At 32.3% G+C, this 22,309-nt stretch overlaps 1 protein-coding gene across 5 annotated transcripts in view; it reads left to right on the top strand.

Moving 5' to 3' along the window:
• LOC136037746 (talin-1-like) overlaps positions 1-22,309 on the top strand; it is a 206,399-nt gene that overhangs the window by 110,268 nt on the left and 73,822 nt on the right. For 4 of the 5 annotated variants that reach the window (XM_065720530.1, XM_065720532.1, XM_065720531.1 and 1 more), the window contains exons 10-15: positions 291-379; positions 6,178-6,321; positions 8,067-8,175; positions 12,172-12,479; positions 19,221-19,582; positions 21,255-21,648. In XM_065720530.1, coding sequence (XP_065576602.1) covers positions 291-379; positions 6,178-6,321; positions 8,067-8,175; positions 12,172-12,479; positions 19,221-19,582; positions 21,255-21,648 — 1,406 coding nt within the window. Of the gene's footprint in view, positions 1-290; positions 380-6,177; positions 6,322-6,398; positions 6,507-8,066; positions 8,176-12,171; positions 12,480-19,220; positions 19,583-21,254; positions 21,649-22,309 lie in introns of those variants that run through there. The other variant, XM_065720534.1, reaches the window with a different exon arrangement.

Raw genomic sequence — 22,309 nt, 5'->3', positions numbered from 1 at the left:
TTTCTACATATGGTTCAAATTTTGAATAAAAATCCTTTAGGAAAATGGCTCATTTAGGTGGATTTTCTTTTATCAAAGTAAAGCAATGTTTTCTTAAGTAGGGAGGGGGTGTAATCTTTTCTTTTCTATATCGCACGATTCATCCAGATAACCTCCAAATGAAAGGAGATTAGGGTTTAAGCCCTTGAGAGTCTTAATAGAAAGCTCGTCAGGCAAACGTCGAAGTCAAACTGAGGCATCATGTAGCCTCTTTTCAATTTTTTTTTTGCACTTTCCCTTTTATTTTGCAGGGCCTCAGGCTTATGGGATTGGGCAAATGCAAGGTGCACAATTGCCGACTGTCCAAGGACAGGTCAATGTCGGTCATGTTGCTTCCACGGTAAGAGCACTGCTTATTTTATTATTTTTATTTGCTTTTTTTTTCGAAGTATTTAGCTGCTGTTTTCGTTTTGTATGTTGCCTGGCCCACAATTGAAAAAAAAAATCATCATAAAAACGGAAGTATTATTTTTTGGTTCCTATTCCCGTGATTAAGAAAATATTATGCGTACAAATAACTAAAATTAAAATAATTTACTTAAAAAAATAAATTTAATTTATATTTATTTAATATAATTTATTTAATATTATTAGTAATATATGATATTAATGTAATAATTTAATTAATTAACTAAACTCAAGTTAAAGAAGCAAATAGGAAATAATATATGCAAATAGATTGTTATAATGCAAATAATTTATACAAAATAAGCAATTAACAATGTAGTAATGAATATAGATTTAAATGAATATCGATTAATGAATATCGATTTAAATGAATATCGATTTAAATGAATATCGATCTAAATAAGCTTTCAAGAATAAGAGGGAAGAAAACAGCTTCTTTGTGCTTCAAATTCATTGGAATACAAATCTTTTCCCATTCATTAAAGAATAAAATTAAACCTATAAGAAAGTGCGAATAATTATATAATAATTAGTATATATATAATAAGTATAATATTAGTATAGTATTAGTATATTACTATACTAATTAGTATATAAGTATATATATATACTAATTAGTATATATATATACTAATATAGTATATTAGTATATACTATATATATTAGTATATACTATGCTAACTATACTAATTAAATACTAATTAGTATAGTATATTAGTATAGTATTAGTAATAGTATATAATATATATATATATATTAGTACATATATGAGTATATATATAATAGAAATAATTAGTTACACTACTCTTTTTTTCAATATAATTAATCGCGTTCTTGCGTGCACACCTCGTGTGTAACAATCTTGGCATAATTTGGTTAATGCCTTTATTTTTCAAACCGAAAGAATCTTGAGACATACTTAAAAATATTGGCTAAAAGTAAAAACCCCATTTTTTACTTAAGTATAAGAAATACTTCTACCTGTTGTGCAAACAATAAAACGTTTGCTTTTACCTTCGGCCTTTAAATGATGAATTTAATGAAACACATTCTCGTTTTTCTCATGTGTCGAATTCAGTGACGTATTTATAAAACAGGTTCTCATTTTTCTCATATGACGTATTTAATTACGTATTCATTAAATATATTCCCCTTTTCTATTTTGGTTTAACTTTTTTGTTGCCCCTTTAATATGCAATTTTCCTTGTTGCATCAAATGATGGCAAGTTGAAATAAAAGTCCTTATAATTTAGTTAGGAAGGTATTGCCAAAAACCAGAACCCCTGTTTTTGCTTAAACCCAAGAAATGCTGTTGATAAGGCGTGAATAATTCCTCACAAAGTCAAGTCAAACTCACAAAATGTTTTCTTTTTTATGGGCCTTTAATGACATTTTTATGAAACAGGTTCTCATTTTTTTCATATGACGGATCTAATGAAACAGATTTTCGTTTTTTTTTCATGAGACGCATTTAATGACGTTTTTTTCAAAGAGGTTCTCATTTTTTTCATGTGACGTATGTAATAACGTTTTGATGAAACATATTCTCATTTGTCAATTTTTTTTTTATTGTTGGCGCTATAATATGCGTCATGTTGCATCAAATGATAGGAAGCTGAAAAAATCCTTATAATTTATTAGAAGATATTGCCAAAAACCAGAACCCTTGTTTTTGCTTAAATCTAAGAAACGATGTTCATAAAACGTGAGCAATTCTTCATAAAATGTTTCAGTTTCAGTTTTCGAAAGTTTCTCATTATTTCATATAAAGTGTTTAATGAAGTAGATTCTCATTTTGTTCATGTGACGCATTTAATGACGTATTTATCAAAGAGGTCTCATTTTTCTCATATGACGTGCAGTTGCGTAGGCTCCTCCCCAATCTAATCGATTCAAAGCTTTACTCTTTACCTCCTCCCATGATTTCCTTTAAGTCTTTTCTTAAAACCTATTTGACTCCATTCATTTACGGGAAACTTTTCGTTGGGCCCCAGTTGGATAGCCAAAAAACTTAGTTTTTGATAACTTGTCATTCTTCATTATCAAAAAATGGCCTGGCCACCTTAACCTCTCCTTTATTAATGCCCTAGATCAAACCACATTCTTCTCGACTAAAAAAAATTATTTACATCTACTTTGTTTAAAGTAGATGTTTAAACTGTTCAGAGACTGAATGGGCAAGTCCACAAAACAAATCGTAGAGGAAATTGAATTTTTGTTTTGTTTTGCGCCCCATTTGTAGGGGGGGGGGGATATTATGGAACAATTTGTGCTTCTGAAAGGAAAAAGTTTCATAATAAACCTCTAATGAAAATTATGTTGTTTCATTATTTGTTTGTTTTGTTTTTTTTACTTGCCCTTACAAAAAATATGATTAGACCTAACATATCAGTGTTGTTTATTTTGTTTTTTCGGGGGGGAGTGGGGCTGTTTAAATTTGTAGCTGGTAAAATCGTACCAGCTACAATCTTTCGGACGGTCATCTTTTTGTTTGGCCTCAGTTGGATGGCCGAAAAGTATAGCTTTTGATAACTTGTCATCCTTCATCCGTAAAATATGGCCTGGCCACCTTAACCTTTCTTTCATTCAGCCCTAGGTCGAACCACATTCTTCCCGAATAAAAGAATTTATTTATATCTATGTTATTTAAGGTAAATATTAGACTGTTCAGAGGCTGATTGAACCATATCCATAAAACAAATGGTGGAAGAAATTACAATTTGTTTTATTTTATTTCAACCATAAATTTTATAAGAGACCGTAAATTTGATGTTTTCGGGTATGTGCTTGAGGGTGGGAGGAGAGGGTTCTTAAAGAAGTTTTAAAATAAATGCATTCAAAATGAGCAAACATATTGTAAGTTTTCTGAAGGAAGGACAAGATCGTGTTACAAGAGTCAAAGGAAGGTGGACCGGGAAGAGGGTTGGGAACCCCTAACCTAGAAGAACAGGGGAAACATGTATTAAGGAAGTAGGCTAAGGGTAATTTCAGTTAGGGTGTTGAATTTATCTTACTATAAAATGAGCCTCCTTTTTAATTTGAATAGTTAATCCTGCATTTCATTCCGCATTTTATATTTTTTCAGCATTTTCAAATTTACGCTAAAAGGTGAATATCTTTGAAGGTCTTTAATTTTGTCTTCTCTTTTCCTAGCTTACAACAAGGATAAGGAGGAGGTAGGATCCAAAGTAATTTTGCATTGCTTCTTTTAAAGAATACTTGTTTGTTGTTCGAGGTCAACTGTATTAAGAAAATGCTTGGATGTAATTGCTTAATTTGGAAGCATAAAAGTACCAAAAATAATAAAAATGAAATCTCACTGTTTAAATTGCCTTGTTTAAATTGTTTAAAGAAAATACTTGGATGTTATTGGTTAATTTGGAAGCATAAAAGTACAAAAAATAATGAAAATGAAATCTGATTGTTTTAATTGGTTAAGTGAAACTTACACAACCATGAATATATCTTCAAATTAAAAAGAATCGGAAAATGAAAAATACCTCTATATTCAGTTGTGTAGTTTTTGGTATTAGTGGGCATAAAATAAAAAAAAAAACGTTGGGAAAAATCAGCCAAAATATAAAAATATGTGACAGCAAGCAGCATAAGAAAGTATAGCTTTCTTCGAGAGATCCAAGACCGAATTGACCTGCCAATTTGTATATAAATTGGTATGTTTTTTACGTATATTTTATATTCTTTTGAACTTTATATTTTATGCTTTTTCTATTTTAAATTTTCTGCTTTGGATTATTTCTGTTCTTAACGCTTAAGACGTCTAGTTTTTTACAGACGGAATATTCGTTTTTTTTTACTTTCATTTCTTTCATTCTTTCCTGTTCTTTTAAACCGGTCTTTTATTTAACCGGTTTAACGGTATTTAACGTTTAAATTTTCCTTTAACCGTTCCCTTTCTTTCATTTCTTTTCTTGCATAATCCCTTTTATTTTTTCTTGAGATTTCTTTGTCTCGTAGCTTTCTTTGAAGCTGAAGATATCTTTGGGAGTCGACCCATTGCTATTGTTTGAATTTTGAAGGATGAAAAGCGTTGTCAAATTTGGCTAATTTATTTTGCTGATTTATTTTCATGGTTATTTTCACTCTGAGAAAAATATGATTGTGTTTCAATTTCATAATTTTGAACAACCGTCGGAAATATTTCGAAACATTGGCGAATGTCCTCCCGGCATAAGTTCGATTGGGCAAGGAGATTTTTATTTTGATGTCCTTGGCGCTTCAAAAAATTAAATTCAATCTCTGGTAATGCGTATAATTTTATTTTTTGAACAAAAAGTAACTGTATTTGTAATCCATCTTGTTATGGCGAGTTCATATGATATTATTATTCAATTTTTCGCTCATAGGTTTTGTGTAGTAATTTTGTTTACTTTGACTTTTTTCGAAATGGGGGTGTTTGATAAAAAAAAAAAATGATTAATCGTTATATCGTTAAAATTTTTGCGTTGAGTTCAACGCACGATCTTTTGTTATTATAGTGTTTCTATTAACATAAGGGTTTTCTTTGCCTGAAACGGAACATTTGGTTAATAAATGAAACAATTGCCGTTGAAACTATTAGTAAAAACAAATCTAACCATGTGTAGTGTTGCCAAAATTGCCAAATTAGGCAAATTTTTGTGTTGAGTTCAAGATACGATCTTTAACTATGATAGTGTTTCTATTAACATAAGGGTTTTCTTTGTCTGAAATGGAAAATTGGGTCAATAAACGAAACAATTGCCGTTGAAAATAATAGTAAAGACAAATCTGACCATGTGTTGTGTTGCCAAAATTGCCAAATTAGCCAAATTTTGTGTTGAGTTCAACATGCGATCTTTAATTATGATAGTGTCTCTATTAACATAAGGGTTTTCTTTGTCTGAAATGGAAAATTTGGTCCTGGTAAATTTAGAAATTACTGAAATTACTAGAAATTTACCTGAAAAATTTGGAAAAAGTAAATATAAAGTAAATATAGAGAGTGTAAAGTAAACTAATAATGTAATTAGTAAAGGCAAATCTGACCACAAAATCAGATCAAAATAAGACAAAAAAGTGATAAAATATTCGGTTCTAGCATAAAAAGTTCAATCAGAAAAACTTCTATTGTTGAAAATTTGAGATTCAATTTTCAAAAGTTGACTAAAAATGACTTCATTATATACATTGAGTATTAGGTGTTTACTTTTGGTAAACTCTTACTCCAATTCATTGGATAACGGATAAATGGTATTTTACACTTTCTTTTATTTTGATTATTAACGCTTGATTAAAAGTTGCTATAAAAATATTTTTTCATCCGGCTTGAGCTCTATTTTTGCAACCCATTTTGTCAGGTTTATATTCCATTCCACTGTACACTTATGTTTTTTTCTATAGTGTTCTTTTCTTTTCAGTTTATTTTTACAACTTTCAACAATTGATTGTACATTGTGGTGTTGATTTATAACATCAGGGATTTATGACAGTGTTGATATATTTAATCATTCTTTTATTTAATTTTCACTAATTCTTTCACTATTCTTTCATTTAATTCTTTTCACTATTCTTTCATAATTCTTTTTTCACTATTCTTTCATTTAATTTTCACTAACTTGTTAAACCACTTATTTAATCAATTTATTTCTTGTTTGACAGAAACACATATTTGGTATTTTTTTTGCTTTTGATAGTTGTTCTAAAGTAAAAAGGTATCTTCACTTATTGTATACACAAATATTTTAATTTCAGGAACAAACGACGAAAGTAACAGACCTTTTGAGTCAACCTCAAAGGGCTTTGGTTTCAACGATTTCTGCTGGCCACGAGTCCATCTCGGTTGCAGAACATGAACTTGAGAGCAAAGCGGAAATTCCTGAATTAGGCAACGATGCTGTATGTATCTTATTCTTTTTTCTTTGTTTCTTCTATTTGTTTCTTTTTTTCCTTTGTTTCTTCTTTTTTTCCTTGTTTCTTTGTTATTCTGTATGTTTCTTATTCCGACGGTTACAGAGTCCATCTCGGTTGCAGAACATGAGCTTGAGAGCAAAGCAGCAATTCCTGAATTAGGCAACGATGCTGTATGTATCTTATTCTTTTTTCTTTGTTTCTTTTTTTCTTTGTTTCTTCTTTTTTTCTTTGTTTCTTTGTTATTCTGTATGTTTCTTATTCCGACGGTTGCAGTCCATCTCGGTTGCAGAACATGAGCTTGAGAGCAAGCAGCAATTCCTGAATTAGGCAACGATGCTGTATGTATCTTATTCTCTTTTCTTTGTTTCTTCTATTTGTTTCTTTTTTTTGTTTCTTCTTTTTTTCTTTGTTTCTTTGTTATTCTGTATGTTTCTATTCCGACGATTGCAGAGTCCATCTCGGTTGCAGAACATGAGCTTGAGAGCAAAGCAGCAATTCCTGAATTAGGCAATGATGCTGTACGTTTCTTTTTTCTTTGTTTCTTCTGTTTGTTTCTTCCCTTTTTTCTTTGTTTCTCCTCCTTTGTCTTTGTTTTTTTTCTGTATGTTTCTTATTCTTTTTCTTTGTTTCTTCTGTTTGTTTCTTCTCTTTTTTCTTTGTTTGTTTGTTATTCTGTATGTTTCATATTCTTTTTTCTTTGTTATTCTGTATGTTTCTTATTCTTTTTTCTAGGTAGCTCGTGAAGATCTGCTTTATTCTTGAAATTATCCTTTTCGTTCTAAATAGTCTCTTAAAAATCTTAGCCAGTGTATATTTCCATTGGTTATTGTTAGTTGTTGTCAGTATTTGTAGTAGAATTGATTGTATCTTTTCCTATCAATCCTGGCATGTGAATAATTTTCCAGAGTTCTAATCTCCCTTGCACATATTCTGGACTTAGTAGTGCGCTTACTGGTGTTTACAGTATACTGATGGTGAAAAACCGAATCTGCTCAGAAACACCACCTTTAGCGATGAACTATTTTATTTCTGTAACAACAATAATCTACCAACTGCTGATTATTCTGAAATTTCTTTTTTCTCTATTCTTTCTTATTCCCTGAAATACCTGCATCGATTTTTTCTTCTTTTTTAAATTGCTTTTATCCGAGTTTGTTTATTTAGGTCGATGTTCTTATCAGAAATCGGTTCTTGTAATCAATACCCGTCCGCAGCTAATAATGTGGGTATTGGACCTGTTGAATGAAAGGAAGGCGTGGTCTTGTGATAAAAATTGAGAATTGAGAACCGTTAGGGTTATGTTGCTGAGGTTTTACAGAAGTCTTTGAGTAGGTATTCAATTTGTTAAAAAACAGATTTATATAAATATGAAGAGTGAAAACTAGCTGTAAGATACACAAAAGTCTAAAAAGAGTAAAACAAACCATTTGAACGAATGCATTGATCTCTAAATGCACTATAAAGCAAAAAACAAAACAAATTATTCTAAAAAAAAATCATTTTTTTTAAATTAAAAAAGAAAGTCTGGGTTCACCATGAATTAAAATACACCCTTAGATCTGCTGCAGTTTAATTTGGGCACTTTTATCTATATTTAAACGGCGTTTTTGCTGCGCTTGGCGGATCTGTAAAAAAATATATTATTTTTCTGCCGTTTTATTTTCGTTATAATTCACTTTGTAAAAAAAAAAAAAAAAAAATCAAGCTTATGTTTTTTTTTTTAATTTCAGGCCTCAATAAAATGGAAGAGAACTACAATGGACACGAAGAAGCAATCGGTAACCTCCCAAATTGCAGCGATGAATGCTGCTACAGCGAGTGTTGTTCAGCTTACTGGTGGTAAGCACTTATGTCAAAATACGTATGTTCAGGGTATTGTAGAAGTCGTTATACTTAAGTCATTGTTATTGCTCGATTTTTTTAATCAAGGGATATTTATAGTTTTATTTAGAAAAAGGTTTTATAAAAAACAATGGAAATCGTTTTTAGTGATGCTTGGTTCAGGACACTGAGGGATCATAGGTAATAAATTGGCAGTTGAAGAAGCTAAGGCTGATGCATCACTGACAGGCTAAGTACCGGAGCCTTTTATTTCTACTCTAGGTAAATGTTTATTTTCGTTCCAAGTGCTCTAAAGAGCGTATTACTACATATAGCAAGATTCTGATGATCGCATATTGTTTCTTTGTCATTATTAGAAAAGCGCATCAATTTTTTAGGTTTCTAAAATCCCCCTCCAACGAGACTAAAATGCGTAGAAGTGGACTTGCTTACAGGTAACATTACCTATAGAGCGAAGCGCATTTGTCCATGAGCCCTGCAGGCAGCGAGGCGAGGTCTGTATTCTATATTTATTAAATTTTTTTTTTAATCACTATTTGTTGAATAAATATAGAATACAGACCTCGCCCCGCAGTCTGCGGGGCTCATGGACTAATATGCTTCGCTCTATAGGTAATGTTACCTGTAAGCAAGCCCACTTTATGCATTTTCAGTTTGCCCCATGGAGGAGGAGGGTCAACCAGAAATGGATGCGCTTCTCTAATAATGACAAGGAAACAATATGTGATCGTCAGAATCTTGCTATATGCAGTAATATGCACTTTAGAGCACTTGGAACGAAAGTAAACATCTATCTTACTCTATGTTCCACCTTTCACTTCTATATCTAAAACCTAATGGTAATCAGTATTGCCCTTAGTGATTACCAACTAGTTGTTTTGCCCATCATTGTGCTAAGATCTTGCATTTTTCGACAGAAAACGATTTTAAGGGAAATCTTAGGGCTAAGATCTTACTTCTTTTGCCGTTCTTCTGTCGCAACAGTGCAAAATGTAAAAGTCCACGGTAGACATATAGGATCTACTAAAGTCGCCTAATCTTAATTACTATACGCATTATACGCGTGTGTAATGAGGATAATACCCCTCCCTAAGGCTCGTAGGCCTGTACAACTTATGTATATTGGGCTTATGTTTAGACCTGCAGTTAGTTGATATAGAATTAGACTTATAGCCTGCTTAGTTCACGAGGAATTAGACTTGTACTTGGTGAAAGTGGACTTAGGCTTATAGTTAGTGAACTTTTATCGCTCTAGAATTGTTAAGAATAGTTACTAATGTTCAGCTATTATACATAGTATACGTGTATGTAGTGAGAACGAAAAAAAACGGTTCTCAAGGCTCTTAGATTCATTCGGCTTATGCTTAGTGGACTTGTACTTCGTGGAGTTGGACTTAGACTTGGTGGACTCATATGACTCTAGATTGGTCTAGACTCGTCAATAATGGTCAACTATAATGCGAAGTATTTGTGAATATAATGGGAGCAAAAACATGCTTTAATTACATAGGAAATATAATTTAATTACATGGTATTAACGTAACATTCTTAGTGAAAGCAAATACCCGCAAGGACTACGAAGGCAGTCCAACAATCAGGACTAGATTAGAACTTTGGGTGTATTCACTCTTCATCAAAAGTCAATGTTTTCGTTTCTCTTTCAACGAAGCCCAGTAAACTGCAAACGTTGAACATTCTTGCCCTGAACTGACCCAATAGGAGCTCCCAGCCATGTTTGGGCGTCTCAACCCTCAACCAGTAATGCTAATCCAAGCATCGCGGAAAACAGCGACCAGCAAAGACAAGAGGGCAACAAAGCAGTCACGTTTGAATAAGGGAAAACGAAGCGTTTACTGCACTTGCCCTTTCACACTGCACTACACTTGCGTTGTCCATTCAACGCAGCCCAGCAGACTGTAGAGGTTGAACACTCAGAACCGACGATATTGGATCAATTACTCCATGCTATGTTCCAACATGTCAAGGTGTGAAACTGAAATCCTTGTGCATTATACTGCGACCCAGATGTTCTTAGTTCATCAAATTAATTGCACAAAATTTAGCAGAAAATATGACAAATTTTTAGAAAGATGCCGCCTAACTGCAAAGCAGCTTCGGTTATTCAAAGACTTTTGATCAAATAGTGCGAGAGGATAGGAGCAAGGCATGAAATAATTTGGTCAATCTGGTCACTATAGGACAAAGACGTTCAGTCTTTTTAACACGCAACACGAAAGACAAATAAATTTGATGTTTATCTCCGATTCATAGTTCTGAAAGGATTCAAATATCACTCCAGATTTTTTTTATTTTGGATTTTTGGATATTTGAATCCAAAAGGATTCAAATATCGCAGCCAGATTTGCAGCCGCCCAATTCAAAAAGAGAAACCATTGCCTTAATTAGGTTCCACTCCAGAGAACAAGAGAAATAACTTATCTGTAATTTTATGGTAAAAAGTGTGTTTTAATTTCATTGGTTTGTGTATATTGCGTATTTTCGTGTATCAACTATATTTATTCCTTAAGTACATGCCAGAAAGGAAAGCATATAACTTCACCTTTTTAAAACGTTATTGGTGCCAACGTGCGATTTTAAAGTTTTTAAATTTTTTAGTTAAAATATTTTTTGGTGGCACCCAATTAAAAACAAGAAACGTGAAGGAAAATCCTTAAAAATAAGACAAAATTATGATAGACAATAGTTTTTGATACTGGACTGTGGCTCTGGCCTCTTTTGGCCAGAGCTACGAAATCTTGTGTATTCCCCCCCCATGTCACAAAAATTTTCTGGCCAAAATTTTAACAAAATTTTCGTTTTTTAATGAAATTTTCATTGATTTAACAAAAATTTTCACTTATTTAAATTTGATTTTTTTTTCTTTGACTTTATATGGGAAAGGATATATGAAAAGTGAAGATTTCGGATTCAATTTCTTTATACTTAATGCCAACTGCGCCCCCTACTTTATTCAATAAAAATAAAATTTCAAAAATTATAATTATAAATGTTAGATTGTTTATTTGAAATTTTGTACCCGTAAAAGCTACGCCCGGGGCCCCTTCTGTCTCCCCCCTAAAATCGTCTCTGTTGAAAGTGTAAGTTTCCTTAAAACGTGTAGTTGTCTTTTTAAATTAAAAATTGATACTGTGTGATTTTTTACAGACAGAAGCGTAGCCGTGCTTAACTTATTAGTTTTGATGATTCTTTTCACGATTCCAGATGTCAACGCTGATGAAAATATGATACTGCCCTAATAATTTCGTCATGTTGAAACGTTCAAAAGATAAACCGATCAAAATCGATCAAATCGACCATCTGGGGGTTGAAATGAGAGGAAATATTTTAAAAAATGAGGTATTTTTGACTTACGAGTGGGTGACCGGATCTTAATGAATTTTGATATTTAGAAGGACCTCGTGTCTCAGAGATCTTATTTTAAATCCCGACCGGCATTAAGCCTCTGATTTCCCTTTTAAATTAATCTATTGATTGTTAGAATTTTGCTAGAGCTCATGCCATATGAGCTCCTGGCTCTTCCGACATCGTCACAAGTGCCATATGAGCTCTTAGCTCTTGTCTAATCTGAGTGTCTTTGATTTTTCCCAGCCTAAGCTATGGCGTCGCAATATTCTGTTGGCTGCCTATGGAATATTTACTAATTTCACAAGAACAATTATTGCGCATCAATGTAGTCCGAGAAAGTTGCAGTTTTCGGTTGTGAATTGACCCAAGATAGTACTTAAACCAATAAATGTATTTCACAGAGTCTACGATCTTTCCGTAGGATGAGACAAATAGAAAACTCATACGAAATTATTTATTAATTAATCATTTCAATTTCATATCAATTAATCAATAATTTTGATTTATTATTGGTTTATTATTAACCTTAATCATCATTAATGCTCGGTACTTATCAATAATTACCGTTTAATAAGTCTTGACCTGTCTATTCTTAAATTGTAACTTAACTTTGTTTGGTATTATCAGCCTCATCTGAATCGGTGGATCATCAGGCAGTTGGTGCCGCAATCAGCACCATCTCAAGTAATTTACCAGAAATGGCAAAAGGCGTGAAAATGATTGCCGCTCTAATGGAGGACGAGAAAGAAGGTGATAATCTAATGGACGCCGCTCGAAAGTTAGCTGGTGCATTTTCTGATCTGTTAAGTGCTGCTGAACCTGAGAATAAAGAGCCGCGACAAAATCTTCTGGGTGCCGCATCTAAAGTTGGCGAAAGTAGTAAACAAGTTCTGACTGCCATGGGAGATGAAGATGCTGTTGATAGAGAGATTCAGGTTAGTTTTAGTACAGTTAGGGCCAAAGCCGTGACCAGGGGGGCTACGAGGTTTGAGCCTCCTCCCCCTCAAATTTTTGTCCGACTCGTGAAAACGTAACAAAAGTGCATGTAAACAAATTTTTGAGGAATTTTAAATTTTTTTTTACTCTATCCCCCCCCCCCCTGAAAAAATCTTGGACGCACCCCTGGTTAGGACTATTTATTTATATAAAATGGCACGTGTTTTCTGAATAGATTAGAACATTTTATTTAAACACAGATACAAGATTGAGAGACAGTGCTTGTGGCAGTTGGCACAGCTGTTTAGTTTATTAAGAATAGTGACAAATCTGGTAATGTAAAAACTGCTATTTTAGACCAGTTTTTGCTAATTTTAACTAATTAGGCAATTAAATAATTACCTAATTTGGTAAAAACTAATTAATGGTAAAACTAATGTTTGGTCTATTAAGAATAGTAATAAATCGTAATAAATAGTAATACATAGTAGTAAATAGTAATGAATAGTAATAATGGTAATGGAAAAACTGGTATTTTAGACCAGTGTTTAGTAGTTTTAACTAATTTGGTAATTAAATAATTAGGTAAAAACTAATTAATGGTAAAACTAATTGGTTTATTAAGTTATTAAGGTTTATTAAACTAATTAATGGTAAAACAGTTTTTGCTAATTTTAACTAATTGGGTAATTGCATAATTACCTAATTAGATAAAAATTAATTAATGGTAAATCTAATGTTACCAGGAAAAACCTACTTTCGTATCCATGACAGCCAAATTCTTGACGATAGTGCCGTTGATAGTTAAAGGTAAAGATACATGACAAAGTTAATGACAACTAGCCTACTATTTTGATAACAAATTCTATTATTTGTTTTAATTTGGCTATTTCGCTTTTTGTTATTACTTTTACATTATAATTATTAACAGGGTAACCATTTAGAACTACTGTAATCACCAAAACTAGTAACCATTTCTAACAATTTTTGGATGAAACTCCTACTTTTATGTGCATCATAGTTGAGTTCTTGACGACATTCATGACAGTTTCTTTGATAATAAAACGTAACACAATGGCAACTAACCTACTATTTTGATAACAAATTCTATAAACCATAATTTGACTTTTTCACTTTTTATATTATTATATATATTATATATATATATATTATAATTATTAACAGGGTAACACCATTTAGGACTTCTGAAATTACCAAAACTAGTAACCACTTCAAATTATTGTTTGAATGAAGTTCCTGTTTTCGTGTGCATCATAGTTGAATCTTTGACAACAGTCATGACAGTTTCTTTGATAATAACAGGTGACAAACACATCACAAAGATAATGGCGACTAACCTACTATTTTAATAACAAATTCTATAAACTGTGTAATTTGGCTTTTTCACTTTTTGATTATTGACAGGGTAACCGTTTAGGACTTCTGTAATTACCAAAACTAGTAACCACTTCAATTTATTTTTTCATGAAATTCCTGTTTTCATGTGCATTATAGTTGAATCTTTGACGACAGTCATGACAGTTTCTTTGATAGTAAAAGGTGACAAACACATGACAAAGATAATGACAACTTGCCCACTTTCTTGATTTGAATTTTACAATTATTACTTTTGCTCACTATATCACTAACACTACTATAGTATTATTATCAACAAAAATGGTAATTGCTTCAAACTATTTCTTGAATGAAATTCCTGCTTTCATGTGTATCATTGTTGAATTTGTGACGACTTTCACGACAGGTCTTTGCTAGTAAAAGGCAACAAATACATTACAAAGATAATGCGTACTAGCCTACCTTCTGATATGGATTTAAAAACTATTTCTATTTTGCTTTTTCAGTATTTTCCTAATACTAACAAACAACAAAGAGAGATAAAACTCAACAAAAAGAAAACACCTCAAACGAGACTGCGGCCAGTAGAGAGAAAAGAGATGAAAGACTAAAATAACGTGGATATTTCGCCTGTATCTAAACTAGGCGTCCTCAGCACAAGATAAAAAACACTAAACTAAAAACAAATTAACCACCACCAATAGTAATAAATGCAATTGTCGCTACTGATCCACGTAGGGAAAAGAAGCTATTAGAGTTACTTTAATGAGAAGATCAAAGCAACTGAGGAAAAATTAAAAAAATTGAAATTAAGTTTAAGTATTCTGTTGCGAAAGAATCCTCTTGTAAGCTAATATTGAAGCAACTCTTTTTGGTCCAGTAGGTTATCTTGTCCCTTGGTGATTATGTAAAATTTTAATTCCCTTATTTACTATTGGTTCATTTTTCAAAAGACAATCATAAATTGGGTCAATATTTAAATTTCCCGTGTCCCTATTTGTTGAAAGATTAGCAAACATATGTTTACATGTAAAACAAAAATAGCAATATCAATCTATCTAAGATGGTAAAGTTGTTTTAAACTTAAATGAACATCTCGGCTCTGTTTCCAAGGTCCATTCCATCAAATTATATATTGTAAATTAAATAAGACTTACAGTAAAATACGACCGTTAAAATTTAGATTCACTGAGTTACCTTCTCAGTGAGAGCTACCCCTAGGCAGTTAAAGCGCGTCCCCAGGTTGTGGATTGGGGAGAGTCCTCTAGATACATGGGATACATGGGATACATTCGAGTAACCAATAAGAAGGCTTTGACCAAGGAGGACCGTGGTCAAGGGTGGTACCCTACAAATGCGACCACGATTTTTTTCTTGTCGGGTTTGCCAGCCAGGCCAGGCGACGTGGGTAGTTGCTACAAGATCTATCGTTAAAACTAATGTAATCATCTAAAAAAAATCAAAGTTTAGTGTAGTATTTGAAAAGTTCAAATAAAAGTTATATATATATATATATATATATATATATATATATATATATATATATATATATATATATATATATATATATATATATATATATATATATATATATATATATATATATATATTATATATATATATATATATATATATATATATATATATATTTATATATATATATATATATATATATATATATATATATATATATATATATATATATATATATATATATATATATATATATATATATATATATATATATATATATATATATATATATATATATATATATATATAATATATATATATATATATATATATATATATATATATAATATTTATATATATATATATATATATATATATATATATATATATATATATATATATATATATATATATATATATATATATATATATATATATATATATATATATATATATATATATATATATATATATATATATATATATATATATATAATATATATATATTATATATATATATATATATATATATATATATATATATATATATATATATATATATATATATATATATATATATTATATATATATATATATATATATATATATATATATATATATAATATATATATAATATATATATATATATATATATATTATATATATATATATATATATATATATATATATATATATATATATATATATATATATATATATATATATATATATATATATATATATATATATATAATATATATATATATATATATATATATATATATATATATATATATATATATATATATATATATATATATATATATATATATATATATATATATATATATATATATATATATATAACTATTAGCAACTATTACCAAAACTATTAACAACCCAAAACTAATCTTTTTGAGTGCCTCGGTCTCTTAGCAGGCTGTTATTTTCGAAACATTTCAACTGGGAAGATCGTAGCAAATTCCTTTGGCTGATAACTTGTTATCTCCTCGTTCAACCAAGGGGTATTCTGGTGGTATACCCAAAAGGGATATATCACTATTCCAGTCCCTGATTTCCCGCGGTTCCGTGAACTATCTGTGTAAGAGATTTTTCTTCATGTCATTATTTGATTTATGCTACTGTTGAAGCTGAAGAGATTCACTTCCAATTTTAGCTTTTTTGTGCATTCTTTTCGGCGATTTTTTTTGAAATAGTACAAGTAATGAAAGAATTAGCAACCCCCCCCCCCTAGCTTCAGTAAGTGTATTAATCATGACGATCCGATGCGAAAAAGCCACAATTATTTTGCTTAATCGCAGTGCCATCTATCTTTGTTAAACTACTCAAAGCCCACCTATTGGAAAGCACAGATGGTGCTACCTGCTTGACGCCAAAGTCTAGACGTAGATGCTCAGCAACTCTCTTTAGCAATCGCCGGAAATCAATTCACTTGTTCCGTTTTGTACAAGTGCCATTAATCGTGCATAGTTTTTTATGGCACTTGGTGTCTACCAAGTGACATACAGCGATCGCAAATTCTGTCCGTCTGTCGGTCTGTCTGTCCCAGTTTTGCTTCATTGCAGTTTCATTGGGATGAAACTTGGTGGTAAAAATAAACGCAAGTCGTAGATACGTGGTGACATAACCGGAACGGATCCGCTCGCTTTGCGGGAGTTGGGGGGTCCGGGGGAAGTTAAAAGATTAGAAAAATGAGGTATTTTTAACTTACGAAGGAGTGATCAGATCTTAATGAAATTTCATATTTAGAAGGACATCGTAACTAAGATCTCTTATTTTAAATCCTGACCGGATCCAGTTTCATTGGGGGGGGGGACCGGAAATCTCGAAAAACGTAAAAGCGGAGAGATCAGGATGAAACTTGGTGGGAAGAATGAGCACAAGTCCAAGATATGTGACGGAAATACCCGGACCGGATCCACTCTGTTTGGTGGAGTTGGGGGGGGGGGGTAATTCGGAAAAATCAGAAAAAAATGAGGCATTTGTAACTTATGAACGGATGATCAGATCTTAATGAAATTTGATCTTCAGAAGGATTTTGTGCTTTAGAACTGTCATTTTAAATCTCGACCAGATCTGGTGACATTGGGGGGAGCCGGAGGGGGAAAACGAAAATCTTGAAAACACTTAGAGTGGAGAGATCGAGATGAAACTTGATGGGAAGAATAAGCACAAGTTATAAATATGAGATTGACATACTTGGAACGGATCCGTTCTCTTTAGGGGAGCTGGGGGTTGTTAATTCGGAAATTAATGTCAATGAAAATTCAACTATCATATCCATAACAGTTGAATTCTTGACAGGAATCATGACAGTGTATGTTATTGATAGTAGAAGGTAAAGATAATGACATCTATTATCGTGAGATAAAGATAAGATAAGGTATTTATCTCAAAGAAGTTTTATCAGAAGCCCCGAAAGGCCGAAAAATAAAATAAAATGCCCACGACAACTGAAAAACTGGCAAACAATGCCAGAACAACAATACCATTATGACAGTTAGTCAAAAATGCTAATTGATAAGTGCCAGCTAGTTAAAAAGGTAAAAACTGAAAATAAAAAAAACTTGTAAATAACATTATAATTCAAAAACGTTACAATAGAACATATTAAAGGAGGAGGGAGGCAAGGCAAGTGAACGAACATAAAACTTGGGTATCACCACTAGCAAATAACAAAAAAGGAAAACTAGCGGTTCATTTTATCAGTAATGAAGGGTACAAAGGTTTTTTTCATATCTGGAGGTAAAGCAACGAATGGCGGGGACAAAGGAAAAATTGATGATATATTTATGATATATTTTATGAATTATGACTATTTTACTGTTACTACTATGTTAACAGCAGGGTAATTACTTCAAACTAATGTAATTACTAAAATTACTAAAATTTCAAGTGTCATGTCCATGACACTTGAAATTTCTTGATGACAGTCATGACAATGTTCTTGATAGTAAAAGTTAAACTTATACGACAAACTATCTTGACAATAAGTTTTATAGACTTACTATTTAGCTTGAAATTCTTGATGGCAGTGTTCATCGTAGTAAAAGTTAAACTTAAACGACAAACTGTCTTGATAATAAATATTATTATTTTAAAATATTTTTTTCTCACTAGTATTATTGCTATTAAGATATTTTACTATCTTTACTAACTGGAATTTCTTTGAAAGGAGCAAAGAGGGAAGGTTTGAATAGATTTGGGTGGAGGAGGAGTGTGAGCAACTCTGCTGACTCAGACGGCCTCGTGATGTAGTCAGTTGCTAGTAGTAGTAGTGTTTACTAAACTATTACTTAAATCATTTTTTATAAGTTCAAGTTGAAATTTTTAGCAATCATAAATAAAGAAATTAAAAACAGTATTTTCGCGCTGAATGAAAACCTACAAGGGTGTGCGGTCGCACGAAACCTCTACTTAGCTATTAAATTAATCATTTAGCGAAATTTATTATGAATAATTCAAAATAAATAACCTATAAAATGAATAATTAATTATAAATAATCTTGTCAATTTGGTAATTTCTTTGTTGGAATTATCAAACTCACTGTTTGTCTGAGCATACTTTAGACACTTAAAAGTTCAGTTGTATATTTCCCACTTGGCAATAATATTAACGGGAATTGTTTCTTCATATCTAAGGCCATGTTATAATTATTTTTCTCCGAATTCTAGGGAATTCATTTTCCTTGCGCTCTAACTTCTAGCTTTTTAACCCTAATGCCGTTTTCTAATGCTAGGAAATAGTCTGTTTTTGAAGAGATTAATATTATAGCACCTTCAACGTCAGTGATACGTTCACTGGATTTACGCTCTGTTATTTTTTTTCTATTCTGTTTTTCTTCTTTGGATTATTCTCTTCTTATTTTAAGTCAATCAAATATTTTTAGGACATTCTTCTTGGTCTTGCCAAAGCTGTTGCCAATACTACAGCTGCACTTGTGCTGCAAGCAAAACACGTTGCCGCGTCTTGCCCAGAACAAGTGGATCAAAATCGTATTATAGGTGCTGCGACACAATGTGCTTTGGCAACGTCGCAGCTTGTTGCCGTTGCCAAAGTTGTATCGTCGACAATATTCAATCCGTCTTGCCAGAATCATTTGATTGAAGCTGCGAGAGAGGTGGCTCGGGCTGTAGAGGGTATTGTCATTGAGTGCCAGCAATGCGCTCCGAATGAGAATCAAATGAGGGATCTACACGCGGCTGCCGGAGATGTTACAGGATCACTAAATGACCTTTTGAATCATATCAAGTAAGGTAGTCGTTATGTTAAAAAAGGAGTGAGAGAGAGAGAGAGTTAGAGAGGGTAAGAGAGCTGAAGAGAGAGAGAGAGAGAGAAGGAGAAGGGAGCAGGAGAGAGAGAAAGAGAGCGAGAGATAATGGAAGAAAGGGAGAGGAAGAGATCCGGAAAGAGAGTAAAAGAGTGGGAGAAGGGAGCGAAGAAGAGAGCAAGAGGACGGTAGAGCAAATAAGAGAGTAAGAGAGAAAGGGGTGAGAGAGCCAGATAAAGAGAGTAAAACGGTAGGAGAAGGGGATGGGGGTTGGGAGAGCGGGAGAGAATGAGAGAACGGGAGACAGAGCGAGAGATAAGAGGCGGGGAGTGAGAGAAGACTCAAAACAATCTAACAATTCCGCAATCTTGTCGCATTTAGAGTGAGTCATCATTTGTTTAGGGGATCGTTTAATATGGTACAAAAGAAAAATTCTTAGGATAATATGTTTTTTTTTAAAAATTTCGGCATAATAGTTGTAGACGAATGCATAAAATCATAAAATTTTGCCGAAATCTGGTAAAGATTAGTAATTGCTCGCCCGTTTGATGTCAATCGACTTTTAATCCTCCATGTATCTTATTTGATCACTCTACTTAACTTATTTTCCTTGTATCTTCTTTTTGTCTCTTATTGTGAAGCTTCCCTGTTTCTTGTCTTTAATTATCATCCTCTTTGTCTCTTACCTGATCTTTGTATTTAATTACTATTTTCTTTGTCTCTTCCTTGTTATCTTCCTCGTCTTTCGTTGTCAAGTTTCCTAGTCTCCTTGTCTCTCACTGTCATCCTCCTTGTCTCTTATCGGATCACTCTACTTAGTTCTTATCTTCCTTGTATCTTCTGTATTATCCTCCTTGTCTCTTATCTGATCCCTCTACTTAATTCCTAGTTTCCTCGTCTTTTCCTTGTTATCTTCCTTGTCTTTTATTGTTAAGCCTCCTTGTATCATTGTCTCAAATTGTTATCCTTCTTGTCTCTTAACTAAACAATCTACTTAATTGTTATTTTCCTAGCCTCTTCATTGTTATCCTCCTTGTTTTTTGACGTTAAGCCTCCTTGTCCTTTGTCTCTAATGGTTACCCTCATTGTCTCTTATTTTACTTCCCTACTGCTATTTTCCTTGTCTCTTCCTTGTTATCCTTCTTTTCTCTTATTGTTAAGCCTCTTTGTCTCCAATTGTTATCCTCCTTATTTCTTATTTGACTACCCTACTGTTATTTTTCTTGTCTCTTACTTGTTATCCTCCTTTTCTACTATTCTTAAGCCGCTTTGTCTCTAATTGTTATCCTCTTTATTTCTTATTTGACTACCCTATTGTTATTATCCTTGCCTCTTCTTTGTTATCCTTCTTTTTTCCTATTGTTAAGCCTTTTTGTCTCTAATTGTTATCTTCCTTATTTCTGATTTGACTACCCTACTGTTATTATCCTTGTCTCTTCCTTGTTATCCTCCTTTTTTCCTATTGTTAAGCCTCTTTGTCTCTAATTGTTATCCTCCCTGTTTCTTATTCGACTACCCTAATTAATTGTTATTTTCCTTGTCTCTTCCTTGTTATGCTCCTTTTTTCTTATTGTTAAGCCTCCTTGTCTCTAATGGTTATCCTAATTGTCTCTTATCTGACCACCCAACTTAATTGATATTTTCCTATTTCAGGGATGGAACAAGAGACAGAGTTCGTGAAAATGTCCAAGAATCTGCTGTAGACTCTATAATGACGGCGTCCGATAAATTATTCGCCTCTAGTGGCGACCCAGCAGAAATGGTTAAACAAGCAAGGATCCTAGCCCAAGCTACTGCTCAGCTGATACAGGCCATAAAAGGTGAAGCTGATTCTGCCACAGGTGATGGCCATCACAACCTCTTGTCCGCTGCTAGGGCGTTAGCTGAAGCCACTTCGAACTTGGTTGAAACTGCGAAGGCCTGTGCGTCCAACCCTCATGACCCAACTGAGCAGGCAAAGTTGAGACGTGCTGCAGAAGAGCTCAAATCTGTTACTCTCGTAGCTGCTGGTGATGCTATTAGAAAGAAAGCGATTAAAAAACTGGAGGTAAGTTTTCCAATTCTTAGAATTTTTCCAAGTTTAAAAAAAAGACCCTAAAGTCGTTTTTAGAACAATGTTGAATTTAACAAAAAAGTGTAAATTAGTACCATTGGCTGTTTTTCATGATTTATTGTTTCGGGCAAAGACAACAGAAAAATATAGTTAGTTGAGAACTAACTCGTCCGTACTGAATTTATGAATGGAATTATTCCAAGTTCCAAAAAAATACCTGAAGTCGTACTTAGAACAATGTAAGGTGTAATTGGTACCATTGGCTGTTTTTCATGATTTATTGTTTCAGGCAAAGACCACAGAAAAATATAGTTAGTTGAGAACTAACTCGTTCCGTACTAAATTTAAAAATGGAATTATTCCAAGTTCCAAAAAAATACCTGAGGTCGTTTTTAGAACAATGTTGAATTTGACAAAAAGGTGTAAATTAGTACCATTGGCTGGTTTTCATGATTTTTTGTTTCGGGCAAAGACAACAGAAAAATATAGTTAGTTGAGAACTAATTCGTTCCGTACTAAATTTATAAATGGAATTTTTCCAAGTTCCAAAAAAATACCTGAAGTCGTTTTTAGAACAATGTTGAATTTGACAAAAAGGTGTAAATTAGTACCATTGGCTGTTTTTCATGATTTTTTGTTTCGGGCAAAGACAACA

The sequence above is a fragment of the Artemia franciscana genome, chromosome 17 (assembly GCF_032884065.1).
Source record: "Artemia franciscana chromosome 17, ASM3288406v1, whole genome shotgun sequence".
NCBI lineage: Eukaryota > Metazoa > Arthropoda > Branchiopoda > Anostraca > Artemiidae > Artemia > Artemia franciscana.
Note: the sequence above shows the minus strand (reverse complement) of the source record. Positions and strands in the feature narration are given on the sequence as shown.